The following is a 16,138-nucleotide window of genomic DNA, read 5'->3' on the forward strand; positions in this document are numbered from 1 at the left end:
TAGTAATGTGTTGCTCCCCTATTGTGTAGACCCGGTTTCAAATGAGTTTTTATATACATTAATATCACCATTAATTACTAAGCTTATGTGACCACTTTACATTTATCGTTAGCCTCAGATCGATGCAGATGTAATAGAAACATAGGACCATGTGGCCATTTGCTTTGAGGTTGTGATGGCAATGGTGTAGTAGCATTGTCACTAGGCTAGTAATCTAAGGACATGGAGTAATGATTTGGGGACCCAGGTTCAAATCCCACCATGGCAGATGGTGAAACTTGAATCCAACTTTTTTTTTAAATCTGGAATTAAATGTCTAATCTAATGATGGCCATGAAACCATGGAGCATTGTTGTACAAACCCATCTGGTTCTCGAATGCCCCCTTGGGGAAGAAAATCTTTCTTTACCTACTCCGGCCTACATGTGACTCCAGATTCACAGCAATGTGAAACTAAGAAACTGATCATTGACTTCAGGAAGCAAAGTATCCATTGATGCTGTCTACATCTCCCACTGCCTTGGGAAAGCAGACAGTATAATCAAAGACCCTTCCCACCCTGGTTATTCTCTCTTCCAACCTGTTCCATCGGGCAGGGGATGCAAAAGTTTGAGCACACACACTAACCGATTCAAAAACAGGTTCTTCCCCACTGTCACCAGACTCCTGAATGTCCCTCTTAGACAGAACTGATCGCTCCACGCATCTTCTCTACTGAGTAACACTACACTCCGTATGCTTTACTCAATGTCTGTGTCTATGTATTTACATTGTGTATCTATCCTATGTCCTATGCTTTTTCATGTAAGGAACAATCCGTCTGAATTGTATGCAGAACAAAACAAGTCACAATAAACCCAAATCCAATACAAATCCAGTGTGGTTGATTGTTAAATGCTCTCTGAAATGACCCCAGCAAAACAATCTATTGAAAGGCAATAAAGGCTTGCCCAGCTAGCAAAACTCGCATCCCACAAATCAATTTTTTTTAAAGTGCAGGACACATTCTTTAAAAGGACAAGAAAAATTTCAGGACAGCAGGAGAAAAAGCCGGAGAGTGGCACTGATTTTATAGCACAGCGAGGATGGGCCGAACGGTCTCCTTTTTGATATTCCATAATACTCAATAGCTTGTCTGAGGAAGGGTAATTTGGATGTAACAAAGCAGGAGAATTGAGATATCAAAGGCATAAAGGAATGCCTTTGTTAATTAAAAGGGACAAACCATTTTGATAGTGCAAAAAATGCTTTGCTTTCCATGCTGAAAAACAACCCTTTCCATAATAGACCTGACTCTGCTGACGGGCTGCTTATGTCAGTAAAATTCTTTATTTGTAAGTCTCCTGATTTTTAGAAGTCAACGCCATGCTCAGATACTCAGAATCTGTGTATTTTTGGAAGCCACATTTTAGTTGCATTGTTCTGCAGATTGGATTGTAGTTCAGTTTGTAGCCGTACAGAATCAGATCAAATCCCAGAGAGGAGATACTGTGGGGCTGGTTTAGCACACTGGGCTAAATAGCTGGCTCGTAATGCAGAACAAGGCCAGCAGCGCGGGTTCAATTCCCGTACCGGCTTCCACGAATAGGCGTCGGAATGTGGCGACTAGGAGCTTTTAACAGTAACTTCATTGAAGCCTACTTATGACAATAAGCGATTAGTATTACACTGTGACTGATCGCACTGTGAAAGCGGGACCTATTTCCAAAACTTTAGCAGGAAAATGGAAGTTGGGCTTTGTGGACACACATGCCGTTTTGCTCCAGCACAAATAATCAGTTTCAAATAATAATTTGCCAAGAAATTACCCGCAGGATTCTATTTGTATAATATATCTTGATTAGACCTCGGTTACATGTTAAAAACGTACTCTGTTTTAAGACATACAAATGTGTTTGACGGCAAGATGAAAAACCGTCCTTTGAGAATAAAAGCTAACAACCAGAAGCGACTTTGTAACCTTGCTGAAATAGATGAGGATGTAAGTAATATTCATGTCAAGTGACCACACACATCATAGACTCCTTGTTGATATCTTAATGGGATCTTACTCAAGTTAGCATAGACCTCTGAACCTCAGAGGCAATGTAATGATCCCTAAGTGGACCTACGCATTAATATAAATGACTGCTAGTCTGGTGGACTGGAGCTTTAATCTGGGAAAGGTCTGGAGTTTAACAAAACTTTTAAGTTCTCTGACACAGCTGCACTGTAGCAGTAATATTAGATTTCCCTTGTAACCAATCAGAGTTGCAATAATTACAACATAATTCAATAATGATTATCACATTTTTGTAACCCCCTGTATTTGGCTATTTTCTTTAGTTCTATGGGATAGTTAAGTAATGTAGTATTGTAACAGCTCTTTGACATTGCAAATTATTAATCTACCAGACTCTTCGTGGGGATCAATTTGGCAGCTTGAAGCCAAAATAAAGTCAGTATTTGTTGTGTTATAGCCTTTGGGTGGATCACTTTGTGAAACTTTAAATTAGAACGACTGGAATCAGTACCTGACACAGGCAACAACGTTTAAAACAATAATCGCTTATTGTCACAAGTAGGCTTCAATTAAGTTACTGTGAAAAGCCGCTAGTCGCCACATTCCGGCGCCTGTTCGGGGAGGCCGGTCCGGAAACTGAACCCGAGCTGCTGGCATTGTTCTGCATTACAAGCCAGCTGTTTAGCCCACTGTGCTAAACCAGCCCCTAAGCGACCCTTAACACATACATTTTGCTTTACAATGTACTATTTCAATACACGAGCTCGCCTTCAAGTTCCACTTGCTGGCACTCTCCAAAGAGGTTTATACTTTGTGGACGTTATGTGTGGAGTGATCTTGTGTCAGCTATGATTCAATCTGTCGCATTTTCATTATTCAGCCGGAGGTTCAAAAACTCCCGTGCGGCACTGAAGGGGTGTTGCAGTGTTCAAGGTGAAATATTAAACCAAGGCCCTGTCAGCCCTCTCTGGTGGGTGTACAATTTAATGAAGAGGAAGGGAGTTATCCCTTAACTCTAACAGTTAATTTCATTGATACTGATTAATCCGGTCATTATCACATTGCTGTTTGTGGGAGTTTGTTGTGTGCAAATTGGCTGCCTCGTTTCCTACATTACAACAGTGATTAACTTCAACTTCATTGAATGCAAAGCCTTTCGGGACATCCTAAGGAAATTTTCCAATGTTGTGTTAGTTTACGCTGCAAATAGCTTTAGGCCAGAGGCTGGGGGGGGGGGGGGGGGGGGGGGGGGGGGGGGGGGGGGTGATGGGGGGGGGGGGGGGGGGTGATTGGGGGGTGGGGGGGGGGGTGGAGTGCCGAGGGTGCCGAGTGGAAATCCCACTGCCTTTCGACTTCCCCGAATTTTAGTCCAGGATGGAAAGGCCCAAGGCTGGCCTTCCTGAGGACAATTGAGGCCCTGAAGGTGCAATTAGAATTTAGGCTTGTGGCCTGGTGAGAGTGGTTGCTTCCACTTGAACAGCCCAGGCCTAATGGAGACACTCACCGGAGGCAAGGGTCACCCATCGATGAAGATCCCCATCTTCCTTAACACTCACTGCATTCCCCCTTCTCCTGCACCCCCTCACCTAGACCCCAGTAAACATGCCCACCTTGGGCACGATTTTATTAAAAAAAACATAATCTGTTCTGGGCGGGAATCGAGGGTCAGTCCGAGCGCTTGTAGCGCCGGGTACGACCCCAATACCTCACGGTTTACTTTTGGCCCCCGGTGGGGAACACCCCATCGAGGTCACACTTAGATGCATTTCCTGCACTGAGGAATTCCGATGAGCGGAGCTCCAGAGTGCAGGAAGTGTTTGGCGCTGTTGAGGCATCCTCGAGCTCCTCTCCTTCCCCTCCCCACCCCTGAACCCAACCACATATCAGCAGGATTCCGCTGGGCACGATCCCGGCAAAATTCCAGTCTGGCCACTTGGCATTGACATTCTGGCACTGCCGGGATACCCAGATGGTACTGCCAGGGTGGCAGTGTCAGGGTGCCCAGGTGACACCAGCAGTGCCAGGGTGCCCAGATGGTACTGCCAGGGTGGCAGTGCCAGGGTGCCCAGATGGTACTGCCAGGGTGGCAGTGCCAGGGTGCCCAGTTGGCACCAGCAGTGCCAGGGTGCCAGCCTGGCCAGAGGCCGTCCACCCAGGGGCCTCCGATTGCCTGGGAGATCCCCAAGTGTTGTTGCGCCTGGTCCCCTTTTGTGGTGACCAGTGCTGGAACAGTGTCCGGTTGGGGTCTCCTTGGCGAGGCAGATAGATGTTGGGTGGTCGTTCGCTCTGGTGGCAGCATAACTAAGTGAGCTTTTAAGTTCTTTTAGCTGTGTGAGTTGGGTGGGATCCAGATCACAACATCTCGCAAGATTCCGTTAGACTGGGATATACGGGGTCCGTCCCATTCTGATTCTGGAGGGAGGCGACCGGTAAATCGCACCCCTTCCCTCAGTCCTGGCGCTCCATCACCGATCCTTTTCCCAGGCTACACTGCATCACCAGCAGTAGCCACCCCTCCTGGTGGTGATGCCGGTACTGGAGAACTGTCAGCCTCCGACTGGCCATTCAGCCCACACTAAGAATTCTGTGGGTAGAGAATTCCCCTCACAGGAGCCTGAGGGTGGGACGTGCCTGACCAGGTCTGAATCCTATTGGGCCTCCCAAAAAAGGCCAGAGCAGGATTGCAACAGGTTTACAGCTAATGGACAGACCCTCCATAAATATTCCCATAGTCACTGGAAGTTCAACACAATTTATTTTAAGAAGCAGCTTCAAGTTAAGTAGTTGGTAACTTGACCCTACCTAAAGATACGATTGTCATCAAAGACATTGGGCGAGATCTTCCAACTACTTAACGGCGGATAGATTTTCTGATCTTGCCGATGGCGTGGCCCCGCCATGGGGTCGCCAGCGGCGTGAGGTGGATTCAATGCGAAATTCTATTGACAGCGGAGGCAGCAGTAGATCCCACCTCCAGCCATTGGCAGGTTGCCTCCCGCCGCTGAGGAACACGCTATGGGGATGTCAGAGACTCTTCCACATTGTGATTAAGACTGTTTTACTTATCTTGGCAACATTGTGTATCAATGTACTTGTAGTTCATCTATACAGTGTTGCACATCAACAACAGACATAAAAATCACAATATAGTGGCTAGCACAGCTAAGTCTCTAGTACATTAACCATGCTATTTGGTTTCACTCAAATCAAAAACACTTCCATTGATAATATTTGGAGAAAGCTACCAACCATCAATTAGCAAGCACTGCAAAGCCATCTCATCAAATTGCTCTTTTCTAAAATTCAGCAATCCAGAACTAGCAATGACAACAAAACTAATTAAATTGTTAAGAGTACCATTTTCTTTCCGGATTCAGATCAGTGCCTACAGCTTTAAAAATAACATTTGTCGCAGGATATGATGAGCATAAATAATCACAAAATTTGGGGTAAAACATCACCAACTTTATCCATGAAATCAGTCAATTAGGTTTCGAATTAGCTGTAAGAGATTTGCCCCACATGGACTTACAAACTCTCAACGGAATCTCCAAAGCTTAACTTGTGTCTCACTCGAAAAGTTGAAAATTTCACCTGTGTTTTGTCCCCAGAGAGTTTCATCTCCCGTTGATAATTTCTGAGGGAGCCTTCAGGTAACTAGCACAGTAGTTAGCACTGTTGCTTAACAGCGCCAGGGACCTGTGGGGGGCGGATCGGGGATCGAGCACCACGACCGTGCTGGGGAGGGGAAGGGCCCGCGATTGGTGCCAACGATCGTCGGGCCGGCGTCTCAAGGGGACGCACTCTTTCCCATCCGCCGCCCCGCAAGATCAAGCCGCCACGTGTTGCGAAGCGGCTGAGGGGAAAGACGGCAACCGCGCCTGCGCGGGTTTGAGCTGTCCAACACGCGCATGCGCGGCTGACATCATTAGGCTCCGCCGCGGCGTCATTCTTGGCGCGCCGGGCCTTGAAGCCAGGGACAAGGCCCAGCGGCCGAGTTTCCCGGTACGGCCCTCCTATCCCCCCAGGGAGGGGAGAATAGGGGGCCGGGAGAGGCTTCCAACGCCGTCGTGAACCTCTCTGGGTTTCACGACAGCGTCGGGCCTTGCGGAGAATTCCGCCCTAAACCTCCCTTGCTGATGACTGCCATTTTCTCAAAGCGGGGCTTTAAAGAGCTTTAAACCCCGAATTACAAGATCAGGATGCCGAATGGCTCTTTTAGGTGTCTGCCCAGGATGCCTGAAAAAAGGCCTCTATTGGTTTGGCAGTGGATCTGATGCCTGCTTAGATTGGGCACAAGCTGTTTAGGGATGTGGTAAACCACTGTTGCACCTGTATTAGGTGGTGTACGGTAGGACCTGTACTACAGGTACGCCGGTAGTCTCTGCCTGCTGTATAAATATGCGTGTCCTCCAACTAGCAACTATTTCGCCAGCTGCTGTGGGAGGCCACACATCTTATAGCAATAAAGCCTCTGTTGGATTCAACTATCGTCTTTGTCCAATTGATCGTGCCTCAATTTATTGCTGTAAGATTTTGTAAAAGATGGACCTCCGAATCAAACCACATCGCCTGCAGCTGGATCCACAATCAAGCAACGCCAAAAAGGACTTTAATCACTGGGTAGCTTGCTTCGAGGCGTACATCAACTCAGCGACCACCCCTGTTCCGGGGGCTCAGAAGATACAGATCCTGTACTCAAGGTTGAGCTCCAATGTGTTTCCGCTGATCCAGGACGCCCCGAATTATGCCGACGCCATGGCACTCAAAGAAAACTACGCACAGAAAACAAACACGCTCTTCGCCAGGCACGTACTCGCCACTCGCTCTCAACTCCCTGGTGAGTCCATAGAAGACTTCTGGCGATCCCTAATCCCACTTGTCCGGGACTGTGACTGTCAGGCCATTACGGCCACCGAACATTCCAACCTTCTTATGTGCGATGCGTTCGTAACAGGGATTGGGTCGGACCTCATACGCCAGAGACTGTTAGAAGGCGCCACGCTCGACCTAGCTGAGACAAAGAAGCTAGCACTCTCCATGACGGTTGCCTCATGTAACATTCAGGCCTACCCCGCGAGCCGCGCGGCCCACCCCTCCGGCCTCGCGACCCCACAGACGCCCGCCCCAGCGGGGGCCTTACCCAGCCAGTACGCCTGCGCCACAAGACAGCCCGCGCATCCCGGGGGTCCCCGATGTTACTTCTGCGGCCAGCAGAAACATGCTCGCCAATGCTGCCCGGCCCGCGTGGCCCTTTGCAAGGCTTGCGGCAAAAGGGGGCACTTCGCCATGGTGTGCCAGGCCCGCGCAGTCGCCGCTATTGCCCCCACCCCTCTAGTCTACACACAATGGGGGCCGCCATCTGCATCTCCCCGGACCATGCACGGCTAGTGGGCACCGCCATCTTCTCCCCCCCCCTCCCAGTCCACGTGCGGCCCAAGGGCGCCGCCATCTTGTCCAACCCCTGCAACGTGCGGCCCATGGTTAGACAGCAATAAAGCCTCTGTTGGATTCAACTATCGTCTTTGTCCAATTGATCGTGCCGCAAGGGGCTAAACTGCTGCACTTTATGTCCGCCCTACAGGTGGATATCGGATGTAAGACATGCCAATTCCTACTCTTGCCCCTCAGCATTTCAGACATTTTCTAATTCATCTTCCTCAAATCCAAAGTGGATCGATTCAACATTCTTCCATAGTTTGCCCATTGAGCTGGTTATATCCCCCATTGTTAACTAGCTGCTCCCATCTACTTAACTTACTACCACCTAATTTACGGCAGATTATCTGCAAGCTTGGATTTCAATCTAGATTCCTTCATCCAGGCCATTAATGTATCCAGTGAAGGGCTAAGATAGCCTTACAGATCCCTGAAGAACACCACTTGTCACAACCCACCAATCAAAGAATTAACCCTTTATCCTGCTCTCTGCCTGCTACCTTCCTAACCAATTACTAGCCCATGTCGGTAGGGCTGCACAGTGGCTAGCGCTGCTGCCTCGCGGCGCTGAGGAGCCGGGTTTGATCGCAGCCCTGGGTCACTGTCCGTGTGGAGTTTGCACATTGCCCACATCTCACCGCCACAATCCCAAAGAGGTGCAAGTTCGGTGGATTGGCCACGCGAGCGGAGCTCCTCAGTGCAGGAAATGGAACAAAATGCAGACTCGGGGTGGGTAACCCCCCGCTCAGGCCCCGAAACGAACCAAAGTCCCGTTAGATAGCATGGTTAGATAGCGAGCACCGGGAAACACCCGGCTGAATGCACCCATTCAGTTAGATGGCGCCTCTCGTTTCTCTGAAACTCGCTTCTCTTTCCCAATCAAGGCCACTGTTGTGAATCTAGAGAGCTGTGGAATGCAATGATAATGCAATGTCATTTTATTGGTTGTTTCTTTCAATTCCACAAAATGGAATCCATCTGATCCTGGAGGTCTGTCTATCTTAAGTCCCATTATTTTCCCTTTTACTACTCTTTTACTTAAATCTACAAAGTTCCTCACCTTGGCTTCTTTTTTTAGGTTCCCTTATACTGTTGGTATTTTGTCCTTAACCTCCAGTATAAAAAATAGATGGAAAGTATTTATTGAATATCTCTACCTTTCCTTGTCAGACACTATTCATTACTTGAGGAAAAATTACAATACACATAATATTGCAGAAAATTACATTAGTGTTAAATACTATGGCCTATATACAATTAATGTGCATTCTCCTGAATGGCCAGAGCTAGGGGGCGGATTCTCCGAGCCCCGCGCCAGGGCGGAGAATCGGCGCAAACGCGCCACACCGCCCCGACGCCAGCACGTTTGGCGAAGCACCGGTCACGGGCCGCTGTCCCGGCCAGGCCGCCGATTCTTCAGCTTCGATGGGCCGAGCAGCCGCGCAGAAATGGCAGAGTCCAGCCAATGGCGTCCACACCTGCTCGCAGCCGGCGGGAACTCTGCGCGCAGTATCGGAGGGTGGCCTGTGGCGGGGGGGGGGGGGGGGGGGGCTCCTTCACCGGGGGGGGGGCTCCGATGGGGCCTGGCCCACGAACTGGGGGCCGGCCTCTCCAGCCCCGGCCCTATTTTGTTACGCGGCCGGCCCCTGAACCCCCGCGCCATGTTACGTCGGGGCCGGTGCGTTGAGGAAGTCCCCCGCGCATGCACAGGTTGGCGCGGAGCCCAGTTAGCGCTGGAAAGGAAGGCTGAAGCGGCGTGAACCGCTCCAGAGCCATGCTGCCCCCTATAGGGCCCAGAATCGGTAGTGCCCACGACGTCGTGTTTGGAGAATCCCACCCAATATCAATATTTTTATACATCACATTTAAGATGAACAATTTATATATCAGCTTTATTTAGGTAAACCTTAATTCAAACATTTGCAACATCTTACTATTTTAATGAGAAGAATTCATCAACCCATCACATAGTATTTTAATTTGAATTAAATTATCTTTTGTTTGTTTAGACATTATTAAATTTCTAAGCATTTCACCATTATTACATGCAAGGTGACTTTGCCTTGGAATTGTGGTACTCTTCCTTTTAGCTACACTTAAGGCTTGCAAACGCAGAGAGTAAAAACGAATGAAAAATATTAAGGAGCATTTAGCAGTCAGATGGAAAGATTGGTCAGATGGAATATCCATCATGTATCTATCCAAAAAAAGTAATGTGGTCGTCAATATAAGACTTAATGCCCCCTTTCTCCATGGCTTCTTCGGGAATGTTTTGTGAACATTTGTCAAAGATACAGTGCACAATTGTTTCTTTTACAATGAATTAGACACATAAATCAGATGAGGTTACTAACCTTGGGCTGAAATTGAGGACCATCTGCATTTAGATTGTGATATCAGACTGCGCAGAGTTACCTTTAGGCCAGAGTCGGTGCCCAGGACGTTCTCATCGGTCTCATTCTTCTCAGAGGTGCAAGAACATTCAGGAGTGTGTGGAGGTAGCTGGAGTTCCACTCCATACTCCTTCCGCCCAACAAGGGATTTGGGGAGCTTTATTACCTGTTGAAGAATTTAAAATCAGAGCGCTTTGGGACATTTCTCCACACAATATAAATTATAATCACTGCTATTGCTGCAAGCGAAGAAATAGACATTAAATACTCTCAACAATATTAAAATATTCCAAGAATGCTTGATAGAATTCTACAATAGTAATTTATATATCGGTAGCATGGTACTGGGGCAGCATGGTAGCACAGTGGTTAGCACTATGGCTTCACAGCGCTAGGGTCCCAGATCCGATTTCCCGGCTTGGTTCACTGTGCGGAGTCTGTACGTTCTTCCCATGTCCGCGTGGGTTTCCTCCGGGTGCTCCGGTTTCCTCCCACAAGTACCGAAAGACGTGCTGTTAGGTGAATTGGACATTCTGAATTCTCCCTCAGTGTACCCGAACAGGCGCCGGAATGTGGCGACTTGGAGATTTTCACAGTCACTTCATTGCAGTGTTAATGTAAGCCTACTTGTGACAATAAAGATGAGTATGATTATTATTATTGCATCCTTCTGCCAGTGGAGGTGTTGCAGTGAACACAAATATGACCTGATAAGTTTACATAGGTGGTTTCCATGATAAACATCATCATAAATACATAGAAATATAATAATTGGGACTATCAGATTGTTTTACTCTAAAGATAAATAGAAAGTAAGGAAAGAGCTGGTATATGTTAAGAGAAGAAGGCACGGGGCAGCATGGTGGCACAGTGGTTAACATTGTCGCCTACAACGCTGAGGACCCGGGTTCGAATCCCGGCCCTGGGTCACTGTCTGTGTGGAGTTTGCACATTCTCCCCGTGTCTGCGTGGGTTTCACCCCCACAACCCAAAAGATGTGCAGGGTAGGTGGATTGACTACACTAAATTGCCCCTTAATTGGAAAAAATAATTGGGTACTCTAAAAAAAATTTTAAAAGAGAAGAAGGCACTGCCAGGTTTCTGGGGTGGCAGCGCCAAGGGTCAGAGCATGGGGAAGCCATGCTCATGAAAGGAGGGGTCTCAAAAGGGGGGGCGTGGGAAGGCCTAAAATCGGAGGGCCCTCAGCAACCCCATAACGGGGTGTCATCATTTGAGGGGTGTCGGGAAATGTCCATGTGTCTGTGTGTGTGTGGGGGGAGGGAGCTGAAATTGCCCAAGGGTGTGGGGGGGGCACAAGCTGTCTTTGAGATGGGGGCACCTTTTCAAAATGGTGGCCCGATCGCTGAGGAGCTAGTCTGGCCAGCAAGTTCAGCTCACCAGTGATGAAAATAATTCCAAGTGTGGGCTTGACCAGGGAGAAACTCCCCAGTGCCGCAAAAAGTGACGAAGTATGGTTAGATAGCAGTGGGGAACTTGCCAACAAAGACAATGGGAAAATCCCAGCAAACCACGCCACAAATAACACTTAGAAACATTTATTTTAGATCGCGCCCATAGTCCCAGGTCAGGATGGTGTGTGGCTTGCCAGGGAACTTGCAAGTGGTGGGTTCCCATGCATCTGCTGCCCTTATCCTCTTAGATAGCAGTGGTCACAGGTTTGGAAGGTGCGGTCCGAGGAGGCTTGGTGAGTTGCCGCTGTGAATTTTACAGATGGTACACAACTGCCAATGTGCATCTTTGATGGAGGGAGTAAATGTTTAAGGTGGTGGATGGTATGCAAATAAATTGGGTTACTTGATTCTGGGCGATGTTGAGCTTCTTGAGTGTTGTGTGAGCTGCACTCATCCAAGTAAGCGGAGAGTATTGCATCATACTCCTGAATTGTGCCTTGTAGATGGTGGACAGGCTTTGGCAAGTCAGGAGTTAGTTGGCGCAGAATTCCCAGCCTATTGCCTGCTCTTGTAGCCACGGGGTATTTATAAAACTGGTCCAGTTCGGTTTCTGGTCAATGGTAATCCCCAAGATGTTGATAATGGGGGATTCAGTGATGGAGATGCCACTAAATGTAAAGCAGAGGTGATTAGATACTCTCTCGTTGGATGAAGATGGTCAATCATTGTCTGACACTTATCTGGTGTGGATGTTACCTATCAGCCAATCCTGAATATTGTCCAGGTCTTGCTGCATGCAGGCATGGATTGTTTCAGTGTCTGAGGAGCTGCACGCTTCCGGAACACTGTGAAATCCACAGAGACTATCCCCACTTCTGACCTTGTGGCGGAGGAATAAAGCAGCTGAAGATGGTCTGGCCTCGGACACTACCCCAAGGCACTCCTGCAGCAATGGCCTGTGACTGAAATGATTGACCACCAAGCATCTTCTTTTCTGCTAGATATGACTCCTACTACAGTAGTGGAAAGATTTCCCCCTGATTTCCACTGAATTCAATTTTGCCAGTCTTATATTTCAGTGTTGTGTTTCCCAAACTATTTCCTAAAGTGGCCTCATTTTAGTGCCTCAGGCTTCTTGTGACCCCCCCCAGACTGAAGGGTTGGGGTGAGGTTAGAGAGTTATTGCGGGGAGCAGGCCTTACAGGGGGGGTGGGGGTGGGGGGCAGGAGTGGGGGGGGGGGGGGGGTGGCAGCCTCACAAATGCAGCTGTCAAATCTCAGTCCAAGCTCCATGACCACCATTGCTGCCTCGAGATCCAGTCTCTTTCTTATTTCCCCATTGCCAGTCCTTCAGTTAATACTCATTATTTCACTTGGCAAATTTAGAATTTAGAATTTAGAATTTAGAACAGTACAGCACAGAACAGGCCCTTCGGCCCTCGATGTTGTGCCGAGCAATGATCACCCTACTCAAACTCACGTATCCACCCTATACCCGTAACCCAACAACTCCCCCTTAACCTTACTTTTTAGGACACTACGGGCAATTTAGCATGGCCAATCCACCTAACCCGCACATCTTTGGACTGTGGGAGGAAACCGGAGCACCCGGAGGAAACCCACGCACACACGGGGAGGACATGCAGACTCCGCACAGACAGTGACCCAGCCGGGAATCGAACCTGGGACCCTGGAGCTGTGAAGCATTGATGCTAACCACTATGCTACCGTGCTGCCCACTTTTTTATGGACTGATTTGACCAATAATACACTCCTGTATGCTTCACCCGATGCCGGTGTCTATGTATTTACATTATGTACTTTGTGTTGCCCTGTTATTTCGGTGGATTTTTGGGTGGGTCACGTCTGATATAATGGGCATCAACTGGGCAAAAGCAGCAGAGAGGGATGGCACTGGATTCTCTACGCCCATCCTCCCTGTAGCAGTTTTCAAAGGTGCCTGAAACACCGGCTAGTCTGATCCGTGCAAATGAGGCTGAAGTATATCGCTGCCCTAGTTTGCACACTCGCAAAGCAGCTTCTGATGCGCCCATCAATATAAAATGGCTGCCAAAGGTTGCTCAGAGCAGTGCCATTTGTAGAAGTGGTTTAAAGAGCATGAGAAGATGATTGGCAGGAAAATTGGAAGACTACAACCACAACAGCAGATTACGGGAATTCCTCTGTACACATGTTCCCTGGAAGGGGAAAACTAAGGCAAGGCCACCACCCAGGTTAGGCTACATCAGACGTACTTTAAATGCACCCAATGGTCAGAAAAAAAGGGAGATTTGCATTTCCCAAGAAGTCTTTCACAACTTGGGGATGTCCCACTGTGCTTTACAACCAATTAAGTGCTTTTGAAGTGCAGCCACTGTTGTAATATTGGAAAGGCGGCAGCCAATTTTCACACAGCGAGTTCTTACACACAGCAGTGTGGGAATGAACGCATCAAAGTTTCTATTCAGCGATGTTGACGGAGAGATAAATATCGGTCAGGATGCCATTCTCTTCTTCAAAATGGCACCCTAGGGTCATTCACATCCACCTGTGAGGGCAGATGGAGCTCCAGTTGACCCTCTCATCCAAACGATGGCACTTCCGACAATGCAGCACTCCCTCAGTACTGCACTGGGACACCAGCCGGGATTTTGTGCTCAAGCCTCTGGAGTGGGACTTGAACCCACAACTTTCTGACTCTGAGGTGAGGGTGTTACCAACCATCCACAGCAGTGCCCTCAGTCACAGTATGATGAATGTAGGAATTTCAGATATATTGTATTATATGTATGTGGTTCAGTAAGGGCCAAATCGCTGGGTTAGTGTGTGTATGACTGCTGCGGTAGTGTTTTTTAAAATCCTGGTTTGAAAGACAGCTCAGCTTTTTGGCGCTAGAGGTGCAGTTAAAGCATCGTAAAAGTTAGGGCTAATTAACTTCTATTTTTATTATGCGGGTTCCCTGCGGAGTAGATCATTGGAGACATTGGGCGTGATTCAACAGAAAAAAAACAGAGTCCGCTTTAGGGCGCGTTTAGCCAGGTGTTCCTCGGTGGCTGCAGGGTGTCATGTCTCTTTCTTTAAGCAGTCTCAAAAGATCTCTTTTTCTCACAGTGGACTTTCCTAGACATCTTCTTACAGCAAGTATTCCTGAGTGCTAACTGTGTTTAAAAGTGGATTGGGATCTGAGATGCTTTTTGTTGTTTGAGTGGGAATAAAGATAGCAGTTAAGGTCTGTATTGTGTCACTGTATTGATTAGCATTGTTTAAGGGGTAATTGTAAGCTATTTTCTTGCATGATGTTAAAGGCATTTCAATACTGTGTTAGTAATAAAGTTTCTTTTTATATACCGTATCCCTATTTTGCATGAAATAACTCCTGGAGCGAGATATCCTTTCCTCACAGTCTTACAAAATTACAATATAATATTGAGGTTTCTGTCGTGTATCCTAGGCACTGTTGGGGTCAGGTCTGAGAGTGTAATAACAGCTATAGACAGAAGCATGCCAACACAATTTGGGAATTCTGCAAGTCTGAATTACAAGGGAGGCTGCTGAATATGTGACACAAGGTGGTTTACAGGCAAACTCAGACAGAGCAATGTCAGTGACTGCCACTGTCACGAGCAACTTTAACTTTACCACATTTAGATTATTCTAAGCTCTCAACCAAGAGCGTAATGATGGAAGCCACAGATGCACTAAGCAACACGCCACTCTTTGTTACCCGTGCAAATAATTTTTGCACCCTCGATCTTGCAAATTTGCGACAGTGAGGTAAGTCTGCTGTGGGGTAGAAAGAGATCCTTGCGCCTCTCGTGCTTGTTGAAAACAGTTCTCTAATTTAGTCCCATACTTCAGCTTTCCCCCCATGACTCTGCAAACTGGTTCTCTTCAAGTACCTGTCCAACTGACTTTTGAAGGCAATTAATTACCCTTCAGGTAATGCATTCCAGATCACAACAACACTGTGTGAAAGGGTTTCTGCTAATTTCCCCTCCATATCCCTGACCAATTATCTTAAACCTATGACCTCCGGTGACTGACCCTCTTGCCAAAGGAAATGGTTTCTCCTTGCTTGCTCTCTCAAAGTCCCTCATCATTTTCAACACTTCCTTTCATCTTCTCCAATATGAGAAGAACAATCACAACTTCCATCTTCCGTCTCTTCATATACCTGAAGTCCCTTATTGCTGGCATCTTTCTGATAAATGCCGACTAAAGTAGGTCTCCAGTTGAGGAGGTGTGTGGGGGGGGGGGGGGGGGGGGGGGGGGGCAGCAATGTCCGATCTCAGGAGGGGGTGCCCCAGAGTAAGAGGCCCGACAGGCGATAAATTATAACAGCATAACACCCACTACCAGGTTTTTGGCCTATGCTACTCCATTTGGGCACCTCATGGGTACAGTTAAGGAAGCTTAGATGGAAAAATAAGAAATCTCCTTCCTGCCTCACTATTATCATATTAGACCATAAAATATGGGAACAGAATTTGGCCATTCAACTCATCGTGTCTGCTCCGTCATTCAATCATGGCTGACATGTTTTTCATGCCCATTTCCCTGCCTTCTCCCCATAACCCCTGGTCCCCTTATTAATCAAGAACCTATCAATCTCTGCCTTAAAGACACTCCGTGAGTTGGCCTCCACAGCCTTCTGTTGTGGAGTTCCACAGATTCACCACCCTCTAGCTGACAAAATTCCTCCTCATCTCAGTCTTAAGGGCTCCCCCCTTCAGTCTGGGGCTGTGCCCTCGGGTTCTAATCCCTTCCACCCATGCAAACATCTTCTCCACATCCATCCTATCTAGGCCTCTCACTATTCTGTAAGTTTCAATGAGATTCCCCCCTCATCCTTCTAAACTCCATCGAGTACAGACCCAAAGTCCTCAGCTATTG

At 47.7% G+C, this 16,138-nt stretch overlaps 1 protein-coding gene across 8 annotated transcripts in view; it reads right to left on the reverse strand.

Annotated features, from left to right (window-relative positions):
- ofcc1 (orofacial cleft 1 candidate 1) overlaps positions 1-16,138 on the reverse strand; it is a 220,670-nt gene that overhangs the window by 176,252 nt on the left and 28,280 nt on the right. For 6 of the 8 annotated variants that reach the window (XM_038810231.1, XM_038810228.1, XM_038810229.1 and 3 more), the window contains exon 4: positions 9,796-10,000. In XM_038810231.1, coding sequence (XP_038666159.1) covers positions 9,796-10,000 — 205 coding nt within the window. The remainder of the gene's footprint in view (positions 1-9,795; positions 10,001-16,138) is intronic. The other 2 variants (XM_038810230.1, XM_038810225.1) reach the window with 1 other exon arrangement.

This window comes from Scyliorhinus canicula, chromosome 10 (assembly GCF_902713615.1).
Source record: "Scyliorhinus canicula chromosome 10, sScyCan1.1, whole genome shotgun sequence".
Lineage (NCBI taxonomy): Eukaryota > Metazoa > Chordata > Chondrichthyes > Carcharhiniformes > Scyliorhinidae > Scyliorhinus > Scyliorhinus canicula.